Source organism: Lipotes vexillifer, unplaced genomic scaffold, assembly GCF_000442215.2.
Source record: "Lipotes vexillifer unplaced genomic scaffold, Lipotes_vexillifer_v1.1 scaffold1053, whole genome shotgun sequence".
NCBI lineage: Eukaryota > Metazoa > Chordata > Mammalia > Artiodactyla > Lipotidae > Lipotes > Lipotes vexillifer.
The window spans coordinates 1-18634 of NW_006796292.1; the positions used below are offsets into that span (position 1 = coordinate 1).

General features: G+C 35.0%; 1 protein-coding gene across 1 annotated transcript in view; it reads left to right on the forward strand.

Annotated features, from left to right (window-relative positions):
• The first annotated feature begins 231 nt into the window (after window positions 1–231).
• The window catches only part of LOC103084483 (pericentriolar material 1 protein-like), a 37317-nt gene continuing 18914 nt past the window's right edge, over window positions 232–18634 (forward strand). Inside the window, exons 1-7 of the mRNA XM_007468487.1 lie at window positions 232–583; window positions 7973–8137; window positions 10413–10469; window positions 12831–13003; window positions 13348–13479; window positions 17289–17409; window positions 18370–18528. Of these exons, the coding sequence (XP_007468549.1) occupies window positions 430–583; window positions 7973–8137; window positions 10413–10469; window positions 12831–13003; window positions 13348–13479; window positions 17289–17409; window positions 18370–18528 (961 nt within the window). The 5' untranslated portion in view covers window positions 232–429. The remainder of the gene's footprint in view (window positions 584–7972; window positions 8138–10412; window positions 10470–12830; window positions 13004–13347; window positions 13480–17288; window positions 17410–18369; window positions 18529–18634) is intronic.

The following is an 18634-nucleotide window of genomic DNA, read 5'->3' on the forward strand; positions in this document are numbered from 1 at the left end:
CCGCGTCTCCTGCATCGGCAGGCGGACTCTCAAGCACTGCGCCACCAGGGAAGCCCCAGCATTTTCATTTTTAATGTGTATTTTGTGGGAATATTTTTATAGCCTGTTGACAGTTTTTATTTACCTGAATCTACTAGTAGACTATAAATTAAGTATATCTGGAGTTTTCAGTAGATGTAGAAATATATCATTGTAATATATAAAAACTTATTTTCATTGGTAAGGAATCAAAAACAGCCTGAAGAGGAGGTGGAGAATGGTAGGACACCATGGTTATATGACCAAGAAGGTGAAGTAGAAAAACCATCTCTCAAGACTGGATGTGCAGTGTCTGTAAAGAAAACAACAAATAGTAATCGCAAAAATCAATTAGATACCAGTAGGAGAAGACGCCAGTTTGATGAAGAGTCGTTAGAAAGCTTTAGCAGTATGCCTGACCCAGTAGATCCAACAACAGTAACTAAAACATTCAAGTCAAGAAAAGCATCTGCACAGGCCAGCCTGGCATCTAAAGATAAAACTCCCAAATCAAAGAGTAAGAAGAGGCATTCTACTCAGCTGAAAAGCAGAGTTAAAAATATTGGTAAGTACTGAAATTTGTTGACTTGATCAGCATAAATGTTGGTACGCTTACTCTCACATGTTGGTGTGTATCATTTCAGTGTGGCTGTTGAGGAGGCACTGTTGTAGACCCACCTGAACAAAGTCATTTTTAGTTACCTTTGAGAACTTTTTAAATAAAATTTATCAAATAGGGTTTAATGGTGTAGATATTTTAAAACATGGCATTTATTCTTTTTTGTGCTTCTTAAAACTTCTTACTATGTTCCTATGAGCTCGGAACTTTTACTGTTCTCTCGTTTAATATTATGTGCAAGACCTCGTTGGTGACTTCTGGCTAGATCCGCGATGGGTTCATTTAAAGAAATGCGGGCCTCTGACTACACTGCAGTCTTTGGATATCATGTAGGTGAAGTCACTTTTAGAACAAGTTTGCTCTTAGTCCTTCAGGAACTGGACCTTAGTTAGTAGGAGAAAACATTAATCCATATTTTATTGAATCTTGTCATTGAGTATAATATCAGAGTTCTCTTTATAGTGTTCATTTCATGGCACTTTTTAAAATAATAGATTTTTTATGATTTTTGAAGAACTTAGTGAAGTCTAACACTGGTTAAAAATTGATTTACTAGCTAAAATCTGGAATATTATAGTTAAAGGATGCTCCTTCCAGTTTGCAAGGGACACTTTTTGGCTGTGGCCTTGAAAGGTTGTTCTGCGTTCAAGGAGATAGTATTTGGTGCTTAAGAGCAAAATATTCTAGGCTTATAATCAGAAAATTGTGAAAACTCACTGCACCTACTAACTTCCTCTCTTGGAAGCTCACAGTACATTATAAGTGTAGTAAAGGTCCTGGGACACTCTGCAGTTAAAAATCCACTTGTAAGCTTTGGTAGCATTCATCTCAGCCATCTTTGGATAATGGAACCCTTGAAAAATCTGATGAAAACTATGGATGTGAAAAAGAATACGTGTGCGGTTTTTTTCATTTCATTACCTCATGTTTCCTAAAGTCCTGGGCTGCTACTCCTACTCCCATGTGAAGAATCTGATTTCATGGTTAAACAAGCAAATGTGAACAGGGGTAACATTTTTCTCAGCATACACATTATCATCCTTGAAATAATTTTTCAGTTATTTAGGTTTGGGAGGAGCTGATTACTTAGTAGATTAGTGATCTGAAACCATTCAAATGAATGAAAATACAACTACGATGCCTTCTCCATGGTCACTCTTGGTGCCACTAGAGAGGATTTAAGTAGATAGTGACCATTTTGAGAGAGGCCCTCGGGGTAACTCTGAACTTCTTATTAACGTAGTTGCTCCAACAAAATGCTTTTTGTCATATGAGTAAATGGAAAGAAACTAACCTTTGTTATCCCAGCATTCTCTCATTCAGCTGGTTATTTTGAGTGTGCTAGGGCAGTGCGTCTTGAACTTGATAATGTTTCATACAAATCTCCTTGGGAATCTTGCTTAAAGTCAGAGCCTGATTCCGTCAGTCTGAGGAGGGACCTGATAGTCTGCATTTCTAACAAGTTCTCCATGCGTTGTTGATCAGCATTGACAGTGTAGTCTGTGGACTACAGTTTGAGTAGCAGGGTCTTAGAGGGCACTCAGCCAGCATATGGCCATGTCTGCCTGAGCCTAGAAATCCTGGTGTATTTGTATTTTTGAAACCCCTTTATTCTGAAGAATTATGGTTCCAGATATACAATTCAGCTTTTCTTTTACTTCAAGGCAAAGATTGACATTCTGATCTATTTGCTCTCTTTTCTCATACTTCAGTATAAAAATACTTGCCAAGAATGCACATTCACACTTGTTCAAGAGGGCTTTAAGACCATCTGTTAATGGGAGCTCCACTTTAAGGTGCACACACAAAGGTAAAAGACCTGATAGCAGAACCGAACTAATATATGCAGAGTCAAAATAATATGTAGCAAAATCAAATGAGCTAAGTCCTTGCTATGCAGAATGTGAACCATGGACAGGCAGCATCCGCATCATCTGGGAGCTTATTAGAAATGCAGACTCTTGGGCCCCACCTTATACCAACTGAATCAGTACACATTGTTTTTCAGTTTGCATATTAGCAAGATTCCCGATGTTTTAATACGAATATATGCACATTAAAGTCTGAGAAGTACTGAGCTAGACCACTAATTTATGTTGTGTTTGTTCTCTTTGTGGGATAGGAATAGCCTTGATTTCTTAGAAGAAAGAATGTTTACTCTGTCTTAAAGGAAGTAGGAATGGAGGTCGATGGAGGGAAGATTGGAAAGCATTCCAAATTGTAGTAACAATAGGAAAAGTAATATAGAGTCAGGGTGAAGCAAGAAAAGAAGATGAGAGAACTGGGGAAGTAAATAGGATATGACAAATAGGCCAGCACAGTGGGACTTAAGTTGCTGTCTTAAAAGATATAGTACAGCCAGTTATATACTGTTCCAAATTTGAGCTGTTTCTATGTTCTTTGCACATGTTGACAGTCTTTCAGAAGTAGCATGCTAAATCTTCATTTAACTTTGTTTCACAGGATGATAATGTACCAATGATGGTAATCTTTAGAAGGTCTTTATATATAAAGATACATATTATTGCATGCAAAGTAAGATTTTACAAATTATGTGCTAATTATCTTTTAAGCTTCAGTTCAAATTCAGACTTTATGAGTTGAGCATGACTTCTTGCCTTGCTGGGTACTTGAGTTATCAGACATATGACTTGGTTTACAGACCCATAATTTGGCTACACTCTACCAGACCCATTTCCTCTTTTGATGGTATTAGAGAGGAGTAGAAGCATATAGTCTAGATGGTCCTCATTCTTGTCTTGGGAAATTGGATGAGACTGTTAGTATACTGACTTCTGGGTTCCACCCAGCCCTGAATCTTTTCGTTTCTTTCTTCCCCCACTCTTCTTGCTCACTAATGAAGATTGAGATAAAATGGATGTCTCGCATTAGGCAAGATAAGCCCTGACAGATGTGGCCCATTTTAGATTCAGAGTTTATTATTTAATGAAGTCAGAAAAAGGAAGGGTAGCCAAAGGTGCCAGCTCCCTTTGTCCCTTATTCCACTCACCACAAGGGCGACGCTGAAACAGAAGGGGCCAGATGATAGTTGCATCATGAGTGGTGGGGCACCCTGTAGCCTAGGAGCCAATGCTGTGCTGTAGCTAAGCCACAGTCGAGAATGGAGATGTACCCTCGGGGTGAGGCGAACTGGTCTCATGATTTCATCAGAGCCCAGGAGGAGATGAGAAGTTCTCTCATGACAGCCTTTCAGGGGAAAGAGAGGAAAATCATAAGGCCTTCCGCCAAGACTTAGATTCAGTGACGGTTCAGTCCTTCCCAGTGTGACCTGTGTAGGTATATGGAAGGTCTCCAGGGTGCTGTGGCTGAGCTGTTTCCCTGTATTGGAGACACAACTAGAAACACTGTTTCTTCCAGCTCTGTCAGCCACTTGTGCTGAGAAAGACAGGAGATAACCCCCTTATAATAATGACCATCATATGTCGTTGTTGCTGTTGTTATATCAGCTGGCCTGGCCAGTGTTACTCTGAAGTATTACTGACTTTCATTAAATCTTCTACTTTCCCTGGAGGATTACTATTAAAGTGTGCCAAAGAGAAGCAAATCAACAGTAGTACCTTAACTTTGGAAATCTAGCCCTTGATATTTTTAAATTGGGACTCATGTAAAACCATGGGGGTTTTTTCCCCTCTTTTTATAGCATCTTAAAAATTATAGCATGCTTCTCTTCACAGTCTTAGCTCTTTTGGAAGATGACTGACTGTTTTTTTTTTTCCCTTACTACTGGGGCTCCCTAAAGAGAATTTTGTGTATGCTGCATAATATATATTTTAATTTTGATTAGAATCCATTCAGCACTTTTCACATGATTCAGTAACAGCAGTTAGACGCTTAATTTCATTTATATAAATGTTCTTGTTAGAATAACATACTTTATCTTCTTCAGAGCTATGTTTGCTGTTAATTAAATAAGCAATAGTACTACCATTTATATAATTTTACATATTACTCTTGGCAATCATACCTTTTATTGCTTTTTATGTAATATTCCAAAGTAACCAACAGGGCTCTTTTTCTGGTAAGTTTCATGCAGAATGAATGAGAGTGGCTTGAGAGTCTGAGAGACCAACAAAGAAATCAGGAACCTATACATGAGATGATGAAGTCCTAACTTGAATGATGGCCTTAGAGAAAGAAAGGGAAGTTGAATCCAGATAGGATATTACAGAGAATAATTTGACAGTATATTGGGAACTAATTTGTTATTAACAGAGCAGCTGTTGTGATCTAGAGAGATAAGCAGCAAGGCTTTAGGTTCTGCTGGCTCTTTCAGAGTGAGCAAAAATCAGAGCCCTGTGCTTCTTAGAGAAAACTTGGTTGGAGGAGATCCATGCAACCCCTCCTTCCACGGGGAGGGCGCTTCCCTCCCTTCCAAGAGTAGCAGTCTTTTGCCACTTCAAAGTACTAATGGGAAAGGTGTCACTGAAAAAAGAGGAGGCATCCTACCTACGCTGAACATGGTAAAGCATTTACCTTTGCAGCTGAGGAGCCTGAGGGGTCGAGAGGCTTCCTTCTTCATCGTCTTGATGGGAGGCTGACAGCTTGCCAGCCAGACCATTGCTCCACCATGGGCATGAGGCTTCCAAGCACTGCCAGCGTGCTGCCATTAAAGCTGCCCAGCAGTCGGGTCCAGCCTGAAGGGTAGGTAAGAGTCGGGGCTAACCCAGTGAACATAACAGTGCACATAAAAGGGACCAGCAGCCAGAGAGAAGTCATAGAAGCAGACCACTAGAACAGGTAAAATTTAGTAAAAACAGAATTATTGAAGGAAATACTTGAGCAAAATGATAAGAATACTTAAGCAGATTGAATTATTTTTAAAAAGCAGATTGAATTATAACATAAATTCTTGAGAACTAGAAAAAATGATTTTCACATTCAATGTTTAGATTATTTGAAAAAGAGAACAAATGCTATTAAGTTCCAAATTACTGGCCTAGAAAATTAAAAGGAAGAACTATGTCATTACACAGAGCAAAAAGTACTAAGAGATAAAATAAAGAGGGAAATGATTAGAGGCTTAAGGACAAATCTTGGAGATCTGATATACAAGGAGTTCTGAAGGAGAAAAAAAAAAAAGTGGAGAGGCAGTAATTCAACAAATAATAAAGGGGAATCTTTAATGAAGAAAGACTCAAGACCGCAGATCAAAATAGCTGACTGTTGCCCAGCCAGGAGGCACGGAAAGTACACACCCCTTCTCCACTGTGTATAGACTGATACAGTTCCTGGATTCCGAGGAAAAAGTAAAAATCCTCTAAGCTTCCAGGTTGGAAGAACAAGTTACATATAAAGAAAAAACCAAACTGACATCAGACAGTCTTACTTAAAACCTAAAAAAGTAGAAGTGAAATGACATCCATTCGTGGACAAAAAGGGACTACAACTCAAGAATCCTACTTTCCGACAAGAGACTCTTCACCTGTCAAGCTGAAAGAAGATACTGGTGTATTCTATCTGAAGAAAACTATAGAGACAACATATGAATCAGATAGAGACCTTTATATAAGGGAAGGTGAAAAGGAGAGGTAACAGTTCAGTAAAGAAAGCAGTAGTTTAATCTCAGCTATTAATGTAAATTCAAAAGTAAAATACTAGCAAATTTAACCTGCCAGTATATGAAAAGAGTATTAGACTGTTGTCAGCAGGTTTATTACAGAAATGTAATCGTGATTTATTATCAGGAAATCTGTCAACATAATTGATTATATCAACCACATTACAGGACAGAAGTCATGTAATCATAGTGGTAGGTTAGATAAAATTTTAAGTCATTCCTAATGAAAATGCACCTAGAAAGAGAGGCAGTTATTTAAATATAATAAAGGCTGTTAGCTGATGCCACTTATAAGCACTATTGTAAATGAAAATACTCCAGAGATATCTCTATCAAAATTAGGAATTAACAGGGATTCCCTCTCTACCACCATCATTATTTAGCATTGGTTGGAAAGTATTATGACAAGATTAAATGATTGGAATAAATATTTGAAAAGGGAAACAAATTTTATATATTTTCTAAGCTAGCCCGAGAGACACTGGAAAATAGCTACCTAAGTTAGCTAAGTTAGTAAAGTAATTATGAAATAAGATTATGAAATAAGTGTGTAAATATTTTTCTCTATCATAGTAATACCCAGTAGAAATGGAAGTGGCAGGGAGTATTCTTTTCATAGTAGTATCCAAAGTTACTGGGACCAAAAATCCTTAGGAATAAATTTAACAAGAAATGTACGAGATCTATAAAAATTTTTTTGAAGAACACGAAACAAGATTAAGCAAATATAAAAGCATAACTATGTTCTTAAGTTACAGTTTATAAAATTGCAACTAAAGATTCCGCACGCTGCAACAATGATCCCCTGTGCTGCAGCTAAGACCTGGCATAGCCAAATAAATATATAAATAAATATTTAAAAATAAGTAAATTCTCCTCAAATTAATAAATACTTTTAATGTGTTTCTATTTTGAATCCTCATGGATTGTTTTTGAAATTGGGGGAAAAAGATCTGAAAACTTCTGTGGAAGGACCAGTGTCCAAAAATAGCTAAGAAAAGAAGCTAGATAGGACTTGTCTTACCAGGTGTTTAAACATAGTGTAGAACTTCTGTGGCATTGGAATAGATAAGTTAAACAGATGGAATGCCCAGAAATAAAACCCAATAAATGTGGAGATTTAATATATTGACCAAGGTTGCATTTTAATTCAGTGGGAAAAGGTTAGGTGTAACCAACTATCCATGTGGAACAAAATAAAGTTGAATTCCTACCTTGTGCTAGATGCCGAAAAGTAACTGAAAAAAAGATTAATACCAAAACTCAGAAGAGTTAATAGAATATATGTATAACCTATGGGTGGGGAAGGCTTTATACCAAGTCATATTAAACAAAAGGTATACAAAAGCAGACATCTGATTATTTAATGTCCCTTATTCTTCTGTCTATCATGGACATATATAGATTAGATGTGATTCTTTCTTGTATTTCCTAATACTGAAAAATTGTTAGCTTGGAGTCTAGTAGAGAATTTGGGTTATATAAGGTCTACCATGTAGTTTGAGTTGGGATGTGTTCATTGAGATGAATATCGAAGGACAATGAAGTGTTAGAATTTATTACTGTTATTCTATGCCTACAAAGGTTATCGCAAAGATTTTTCTGAAACATACTATTTACTATTTTGATTTCTAGTTATACCAGGCCTTCACAGCATTCTAAATTGAGTGACCTGTACTGTTTCATTATGGAAATCAATTTCCCTTTCAGTTTGAGTTAGTTGCAACTGATAACAGTTGTCACTTTTTTTACTCAAGGGTATGAAAGTGCCAGTATGTCTAGCACATGTGAACCTTGCAAAAGTAGGAACAGACATTCAGCCCAGACTGAAGAGCCTGTTCAAGCAAAAGTATTCAGCAGAAAGAATCATGAGCAGCTGGAAAAAGTAATAAGATATAGTAGGTCTACAGAAATATCTTCAGGTATGTTCTTTTTTTGGTTTGTTTTAATTTAAGGACTTCTTCACCTTAGATTTGAAAAGCTATATTAAAACAAGCTTAAAATTCATCCACCACACTTTTCCATCATGTGAAAGGTTTTATAGTAGAGTTTACAGTCCACAGTTCTTGATATCAAGAAGTGTAAACTGGAAATATATTTTATTGTTATTGTGATACTATCTTTTGATGCATTTTGATAAAATTCGGAATGAACAAGTATAGTTGACATTAATTTGGTACTCCTAATTTGAAATTCTGAAAATATTATCTGAATAAGAGTTGGATATAAAATCACATCATTCCCCTGCTTAAAATCTTTGGCCTTCACCGTGCCTGCAGGAGAAAGTCCAGATGCCTCAATGTAACATATCTGACCAGCAGAGATTTGATTCCTTCCTGCCTCTCCAGACTCATTTCCACACCCTGTGCCTTGAACTTGACTCTTTCAGTGGCACTGAACTGAAGTTTTCCCATAGCCACCTCAGTAGTTGTCTTACCTCAGCAGTTGTCCTTCCTGCCTCAAGTCCTTTTTGCTCTTTGTTTGCCTTTGTCTCTGCTGGCTCTTAAATAAAATCTTAATTCTGCAGCTCTGGAATTGTATCCAAATCCAAGCTGGGAGAGGTTACCCTTTCTCCTTTTTGTTTTTCTGTCATAGCCTGTGTAAACCTCTTTTGTTGCCTGTATCACATTATGTAGTATTTACTCGTTTAAGTGTCTGTATCACCTTTTTGGTTCCTTTGGCAGTAGATAATATTTTTTCATATTTGTATCTTAAATGTTAGCATGGAACCTGACACATGGTAGGCACTCAGTGAGTGTTTATTGAATGAATGGAGTCATAAGTATTTGCCGCCATTTTAGTTTAAGTAAATACTGGCACGTCCCTGATTTATAAAGAATAAGTACGTCTCAAAGAAATATGGAGAGGGAGGCAGTAAATGTAGACTAAATTTTCAGTTGTCAGTAGACCCTTGGTGAAAATGATAACAGTAGCTACCATTTGTAGTATGCTTTACTGTTTACAAACTAAACAAATTACTCATCTCATTTGAGCCTCATAATCGTTTGAATTCATTTTATTTTCATTTTGCAGAAGAGGAAACATGATCAGAGGGGGTGCCTGTTTTTTCCCAGTGCTCATAAAGGACCAGTAGTATAAACTGGTACAGTTTTTTGGGAAAAATGTCATGTCCTTAACCCAGTACTTGTAGGCATCCATCCTAAGGAAACAAAAGTGAAAAGAAGAAATTGGGATTTAGGTGTTAACTGAACATTATGATTCCAACTATTTTAAACAAAAATCTGGATAAAAAAGCTGGAAGAGAATGCATCAGAATGTTAATAGTGGTTTTATTATCTTTAAACTCCTCTATATTTTCTAAAACTTATAGAGTATTTATTACTTTTGTAATCAGAAAAGCATCACATTTATTCATATTTTGAAATGACCTCCTCAAGGTTGTATTGCTAGCAGATGGTAGAACCGAAGTTTCAATCCTGGTCTCCTGTTAAGTCCAAGATCCTTTTGTCAAACATATCAATTCTATTGTTCTGACCCTAGCATTTTACCAAAGTTTTGTAGTTTCCATCTCCTTTCACTATCTTTATCAAATACTGATGTCTTCAAACAATAAACAGTTGGGTGGAGGTTGGAGAAAGGCACTAAATTGATAGGCTTAATAGCTTAGATGTCAGTTACCTAAATCATTGATAGTTGGTCATAGTACTTCAGATCTTATTACTGTCACTTAGAAACATATAACCATCAAATTTTGGTGAACTAAAATATGTTTGAATAATATAAATATTCCTCTTTTCTAAAAAGACAGTTATAGTTTTAACCATTACCCTAAAATTCTTTATGGCACGTAAGAGTAGTTTTTGTTATATGATCATTAGATTGTAGCATATACGGCTGCTAGTATTGAATTGTATACAGTCCTCTTCTCCCTTGGGGGTTGTGGGAGGTTCCCTTTGATGTGTATGCTTCTCAGAGTGAATGGTAGAAGTTTATTATGATAGTCATCATCAGTCACATCAACACAAGTTTATAGCAGATCTTTTGATATTTTCCCTGAAGAGAGATTATTTTTAAACAGAGCATAAACCATACCTTGTGATAACATTTCAGTTCAGGCAAACGATTTTAAAGAAATTTGCTTATTTCTTTTTTTCATTCATTTATTCATGTTACAGACCCTGTCTTTACTATTTATACACATTTTATGTTCATCCTTATGTCTGCCCTTTCCTACAGCACATGCTAGGAGAATACTACAGCAGTCTAACAGAAATGCATGCAATGAAGCGCCAGGTAACAATCTGCTTAGATTTGGTGTCCACTTTTTGTTAATTCTTCCATTGGTCCTAAAAGTCCTTAGTTTTATTGTTCTAATTACTTTTTTAGATTTAGTTTAGTGTGTATGTGTTATTTGGCTGGTAAAAGAGAAAGAATTCATACTTACTAAATTCTGAAGGTTTTCATTTATAATTCTTCACTTGGTTGGTAAAATTGGCTGCTTTTCTTATTTTCATTTTCTGTTAGTGTATGTAACATAACCAACACATTCATGTAGGTAATAGAAAATGTTTTTATAATTTAGTGTTTTAGTTGAAGTTATTTATCTGTATTCTTTAAATGCTTACGAGCATTAATATTTTTTGGAAACAAAAATATAGTTACTTTTATTCTTAGCTCTGATTTACAGTGTTAAGTATTGTGTATGACTTCTGTTGTAGTTCTTATTTTTCCTTACCAGTCAACATGTATAAAAAAATAAACCGTTGAACAAAAACAACTATGACATGCAAAGACCATGATAAATAAAGATCATGGAAAATTGCAGAATGCTATTTTTGTCCTTAAACTATGAATTTTCTTTAGACATGGTTCTGTATGATTTAGAATTGTAAATATTCTTTAATGCCTCCTGTGCTATACATGAGTAAAAAAGAAAAGCCTGTATGAACCTCTAGGGGAATTTAAAGAAAACAAAAAAAACAAGGACCTAGCATGGAGGAAGCTAAATGTATCAGTGGTACTTCCTAAAGAAAAGAACTCTGAAAGTAGGATAAAAACAAGATGGAGTCAGACAAATCTGGCTGAGATCAAGGATTTTTCTAGCCTAAACTAATGCTAGGTTTCTAGCCTAAACTAGTCCTGGAGGAGAAACTGGCAAAAACTTTCCACTTTTCTATTGTAGGTGGGAGGGATGAAGCATATGTTTGGCATAATTCATTATTCGGGAATAATTTAATCTTTACTGGTATATAATTTAGAGTGATAATTTTATCACATACAGAGGTAATTAAATATGCTTTGTTCTTATATCTTTAAAACTTTTTCTAAAACAACTGATCAAACTACAATATAGTGTATAAATTGGGTAAGTTTGTGTGACATCCCATCTTCTTACCTGGATTTTTCCTATAAATAGAGATTTCCTACAGAGATAGTTCTGGTTCCTGCTCATAGTAAATATTTTTATAGTAACATAGCGCATTTGAACATTTTCAAACTACTAAGAGAATTTTAGTGTATCATTTCATTTTATACTCATAAATGTCTGAGGCAAGATAGGGAAGTTGCATATTTATTACCCTTATTATTTTATACTTGTGGAAATTGAGGCCTGAGGATGTTAATTTGCCTAGTAAATTAATGGAAAGTTTTTTCATTAAACCACATTTGCTTTGCATTTTTAAAATTTCTCTCTTGCAAAAAGTGAATTTTTAAAATCTTAATGATCTTTGCATGTTTATTTGAAAGCACAATATATTAAAACACTCAACATTTCAAATTCCCTTTCTTGAAAACTTGTCACTGATTTTTGTAGAACTTGAATATTTAGCTGCTTGTGGTTCTACTATTACTCTAGAAAGTTTACAGAATTCGATAGCTAGAAGAACACTGGGAAATTTTTTTTTTTTTCCGTAGAGAACTCAAAATGGGAAGAATTCCTAATTTGTGCGCTTTAAAGTAAAGGTATGAGTGTATACCTTTAAGGGTGATAATTCTTTGCTATAAACAAATATATGTAGCAGAATTGTTGCTGAATAATAGAATGATGCCTAGATTCTGTGAAACTGAAAACTTCATTAGCCTCACTGCTTGCTCCAAGTTATAATGATTTCAGTAAGACCCTGTAGTAAAATTGACCTATTTTGTTATAGTTAAAAATTCAGTTTTTCATCAATACAGCATGATTGCAGAGATTTGAGAATCAGTAGACCTAACTAGATAAGCCGTAAAATAGTATGTTTCCTTGGCAGCATTTAGTTTGTTCTCAACATTAACAAAGTAAACGAATTTCCTTTTTTGTAAAAAAGTTCGTATTAGCAAAAAAAGAAAATTATTTGCAATTTGCTTATTTCATTCAAGTGCTGAAAAATTTCCACTGATTATTCCTATGAAATGTGTAAAATTTTCCATTGAGAAATAACTTTGCTCTAAGTAATCTAAGTAATGTTATTTCTCTAGTAAATATTTAGTGTATATCTTGATATTTTTAAGATTATTTTTTTCTTGGTAATTTTAAGATTTTTATTCTACTTTAAAAGCTCTGAAATAGAATTGTGTTTTAAGTAGTTTAAAGGTGAGAGTAATGTTGCAAGTTAAAAGAAATAGGAATGTATTTCATCAATATTAACTTCCTGATCTTTTTATATCTTCCAGAAACCGGGAGTGATTTTTCCATGTTTGAAGCTTTGCGGGATACCATTTATTCTGAAGTAGCTACGTTGATTTCTCAAAATGAATCTCGTCCACATTTTCTTATTGAACTCTTCCATGAACTTCAGCTACTGAATACAGACTATTTGAGACAGAGGGCTTTATATGCATTGCAGGTATCCAGTACCTAACATTTTTTCCCCTACACTTTCTGGTACTGCCATTTTTCACCATTCTGTCTGGTTACTTTCTTAGACTGAAGTATGTCCTTGTTCCATAAGTATTTTGATCTGTTTTTTTATGTATTTCCATGCCATTTTAATAATCTTATATAGCTTAGGTAGCTTTAGATAAAGTCTTTTTCTGAGCAGTTTTTTAGTGTTTTATCCTAAATGTTATGTCTTCCTCATAGTTAACCTTTGAGGTCAGGAGTATTGCATTTGTTCTGGTATCTACTTCTACTTTTAATTTTGTGATTAAACACAGATGTTTTTCATAGCTATCTTATTTCCTTATTTAGGACATAGTATCCAGACATATTTCTGAGAACCATGAAAAAGAAGGGGAAAATGTAAAGTCAGTGAATTCTGGTACTTGGATAGCATCAAACTCAGAACTTACTCCCAGTGAAAGCCTTGCTACTACTGATGATGTAAGCTGATAATGATTAATGAAATTGTAGACATAATTTCAGTATACAGCTAACAAAAGTTAAGTAGACTGTTAATAAATTGTGAGTATACCTAATATATTTGTTTTTTAGCTTTTTTAAAAAGCTGAGTGTAGTGTATTGCTTTATTTTGAGGTGAGGTATAAAATTCAGTCACAATATGACAGCAGTCAAACACCAAAAATTAATAAGTTATAAGGTCTGAAATAGCCATATTTATATCTCCTTTGTCCAACATAGGAGTTGAGTCATAATAGACACTCAGTAAAAATTGTTGTCTTCGTTCAAGACATTGAGTAAACCAGACAGCAGTTAGATCAATGAACGCTTGAGTAAATACAAGATAAATTGAGTTAGTCTTTGAGTTAGAAGAGAAGCCTAGACAAAAGAAAGCCTGGAAGAAAATGTAATTTAATATATTAAAATTGATGAAGAAATTTTTGAGTAAAGTAAAAAGGGCCTGGAAATGGAAAAGAGTGGTGAGGAAAATGTATATTTTCAATAAACTGTGTCCTCCAAATAACACCTACCTCACACATAGTGGATTGGATGACTGTATGGCAAACTACGAGGATACTGAGGAGATAATGAACTAGGCATTTGAAATCACCTATGTAAAGGTTCAGACCCTGATTCTGTTGTAAAAGATTATATGTGGTCCTGGGATAACAAGTACATTCTTTTTTATTTTATTTTTATTTATTTATTATTATTTTTTTTTTGCGGTACACGGGCCTCACTGTTGTGGCCTCTCCCGTTGCGGAGCATAGGCTCCTGACGCACAGGCTCAACGGCCATGGCTTATGGGCCCAGCCGCTCCGCGGCATGTGGGATCTTCCCGGACCGGGGCACAAACCTGTGTCCCCTGCATCGGCAGGCAGACTCTCAACCACTGCACCACCAGGGAAGCCCAGTACATTCTTTTTTATACCAACTTCAGCACCTGGATATTCATGGATAAGAGTGTCATAATTGATTAGCAAATACCTGCTATAGGTATAGAGTTGGAAGCATACTACTGTGTTTCTGCCCATTGTTAATATGATAACATACGTTTTTTTCTGAAAAGACAGTGTTTTCTCAAAAAGGTCATCTTCTCTTCTTCATGTATAGTCATTTCCTTACAATTATTGAGGACTTTTTCTCAATTTTTGCTCTTTTATTTTACTCATGTTTAAAACAATGCTTTCCCAAGTCATCTTTTCTGCTTAAAACTTTTCTTCACTAGGCTCCAACTCCTATACTACTATGAACATAAACCTGTGTGCAAGAACTACATGGTTTTGGTTGACTTTATAATAGCAAATACAAATTAATGTAACTAATTGCTACTTGGGATTAATTGTTATTTTAACTAATTGAAAACTGTGTTCTCTTTTTTCATGGGAGATGAAAGGTGGTCCAGCTGTATACATAAAAAATAGGAGCTACTAGGTTACATTTAAGTTGATTAGGCACTGAAATAACTTACTGAGGGAGCATGAAGAGTGTCTGTTCTTAGAAATCTTTTTTAGTAATTTTATAGCCTTAACTCCAGTGCCTTTCTTTTTATCCAAATTTCAGATAGGCGGCATTACTTCCAATTATTTTAAAGGATTTGAGCCCATTGGTTTGCATCATCAACAGTAAATTTTGAAAATTGAGCTGCAATTTATGATAAAGTTAACCTGACAAGGTTTTAAAGTTAAAATTTAAAGATACCGTAATACTTTATAAGAAGGTGTCTTAGCAGATCTAGAGCAGTGCTATCCAGTAGAACTTTCTACAGTGATGGAAATGTCTTATATCTTCATTGTCTAATACAGTACCTGTTAGCCACATGTGGCTATCGAGCACTTGAAATGTGACTATTGGAATTGAGGAACTAAATTTTAAATTTTATTTAAATAGCTGCAGGGCTAGTGGTTACCATACTGGATGGATATAGAGTCTCATTCTCCATGTATCTAGGCCAAGGTCCTTTGAGTTCCATTTATGGAGCTTTTACACATACCTTTCAGAGCGTGTAAAAGTCTTCATGCCGTGAAAGAGAGAATTAAAGTAGACATATGGGGATTATAGTCAAGGAGGTTGAGGAATTGAGATTTAGGAAGAGGAAGAAACAATTTGCATCTTCTACTCCAGAGTGCTATAAAATGGCAAAGGCACATCTACCTTCAAGTCTTACTTAAAGGAGTAGCAAAATGGTTCCATTTCTTAAAACATGTTCCCTAATGCCTGCATTTCCTTTAATCAGGGACAAACCTGTCATTTCATAATTTAAGAGAAAACTTTAAAAGATCAGTAGCTAGGAAAGAACACAATTGTGAAATGAGTTACAGTCAAAATATAATTGAGGCTCTCTCCTAATCACGCTATACACAAAAATTAATTTGAAACTATTTACAGTCCTGGAAAAGTTAAAACTATGAAACTTCTAAAAGAAAACAAAATCACCATGATTTTGACATAAGCAGAGATTTCGTAGGACACAGCACTAAATACGAAAAGAAAAAAATTGATAAATCAGCCTTCATAAAAATAAAATCTTTCTGCTTTTCAAAAGATACCTTTAGGAGAAAACAACCTCAGTACATATATCTGGCAAATGACTGTGTAAAAGACAAATCCTGACTATATAAGGAACTTTTATAACTCAGTTGTAAGAAATCAACTCAAAAAAAATGGGCAAGAGATTTGAACATATGCTTCACATAAGAAGATATATAAATGACCAGTGTGCACATCAGAACTACGTGAGGTACTATCTCACATCCACTAGAAAGGCTGAAATTTAAAAGATTGACAATAAGAAGTATTGGTGTGAATTTGGAGCAGTTGGAACTCTCATACTGCTTGTAGGATTGTAAAAATTGTACAGCCACTTTGGAAAGCAGTTTGGCAGTTTCTTATAAAGTTAAACATAAACTTGGCATGTGACCCAGCAATTTCTCTTCTAGGTACTCATCCAAGAGAAATGAAAACATGTCCACAAATACTTGTACACTAATGTTCGTAGGATCTTTAGTCATGATAGCCTCAAACTGGAACATCAGCAGATAAATGGATAAACAAACGGTGGTATATCCATACAATGGAATACTATTTCAGCCATTAAAAAATAATGAACTTCTGAAACACACAACAACATGGATTAATTTCAGAAACATACTGAGTGAAAGAAGCCAGACACCGAAGAGTATATAATGAGTGGTTCCATTTTATATAAAGCTCTAGAACCAGCAAAACTAATGTGTGGTAATAGAAATCATATGAATGGGGTGTAGAGGATACAAAGGAACTCTCTGGGCTGGTGGAAATGGTCTTTATATTTAGGAAAGATGGTTGCGTTGGTGCATATATTTTTCAAAACTCATCAGACTGTACACTTAATGGGTGCATTGTATGTAAATTATATTTCAATAAAGTTAATTTTAAAAAATATGAATGATGCTGTCATGTTTTTCTTCTGAGACAACCAGATATCATAGTAAGGTACTAGGCATTGTTAGAGTTTGAAGATAGAGTTTCTCTGATGGTGTAGAAATAATGTTACCTTTTCCAAGATAGAATTTAATTAGTAGCTGGGCCTGTGTATTTTCATCTCCATAATGACAAAGTGTTCTGCAAGGTTACTTAATATTTTAATATTCTCTGTGACTCTGTATTCAACTTTTTATAACTTTCATTATATCACAGTTTTAAGTGTTTTATGCAAATACTTAATTTCTATGTTAAATTTTTAATATTAATCATAAAATTTTAAAAGAAGTATTAGTGACTTTTATTTGTTTTTTTAAACTATAACTTAGGAAACTTTTGAGAAGAACTTTGAGAGAGAAACACATAAAATAAGTGAGCAAAATGATGCTGATAATGCTAGTGTCATGTCTGTATCTTCAAATTTTGAGCCTTTTGCAACAGATGATCTGGGTAAGCGAAATTTTTATAATCTTAGAACACAACTTTAATATAGTCGTTGAATGGCATTGATAAGGAAACAAAAGTCTAGAAAGGCAAGATGTGGTGGAAAGAACATGGACTTAAAAGTCTATCCATCCATCAGTCTAAATTCAAGAATTGTTAACTCTTTGACTTTGGGCAAATCATCTAACCTTTCTGACTCTGCATATACTAAGGAAATGGGGTCCTATTTACCTTGCTGTGTTCTTGTGAAAAATACACAGAACTCTCTAGCATGCCTAATAGAAGTTCAGAGAATGTTAATTTCCTTTCCCTTCAAGGTCATCCTTTAAGATCTTCCAGTTAATTAGTAGGAAAAATTCAGAGGTAGCAATGCCTTATCCAATCACGTCTTCAATAAAAATGTTAACTTCATAATTTGGGTAAGAACTGAAATTTGTTAGCATATATAATTTATAGTGGGAAACCCAGGTAACTCTGAGGCATGGCACATTGCATTTTTTTACATCAGTAGTAAAACAAAAGTTTAGAGGGTTGCATAGGTCAGAGAGAAAAAAACCCAAGTCCTAAATTTGGAAAGGAAATTAGAGAAAAGAAAGATGCCCAGGTGCCTGATTCATTTTCCAGAACGTAGCACATCAAACTATACCCAAGTATTCATGGACTTGAGAGTCTGAGAGACCTGGGTTCCAATTCTTGATTCTGTATTTAACTGGCTGTGAAACCTTGGGCAGTCACTTAAGTTCTGTGAAAATGAGGGTACTATCATCTACTTTATAGGGTTATTTTAAGGATTAAGTAAATGTGATAGTGTATGCCAAGTACCCAAATAGTACAGTATCTGGAACTTGTTAAAGGTAGTTTTTCTTACCTATGTTCAGACATTATTTTTTTATTAATAAATTTTATGGAATACATGAAAAAGTTTGCTTTTATATCCTCTAGAAATATTTCTGTTCCATATTGCAGGTAACACTGTGATTCACTTAGATCAAGCATTAGCCAGAATGAGAGAATATGAGCGTATGAAGACTGAGGCTGAAAGTAACACAAATGTCAGATGCACCTGCAGGATTATTGAGGATGAGGATGGTGCTGCTGCCCCGACTACGGTTGATAGTTTAGAAGGTGTGTTCTTGAATCGATTAAAAGTAAGACTCATCGCTCCATATATAAAAAAATAAGGGCCCCACGTGATGTGTAATGGGGATTTTTTTTTTTTTTTTTTTTGGGG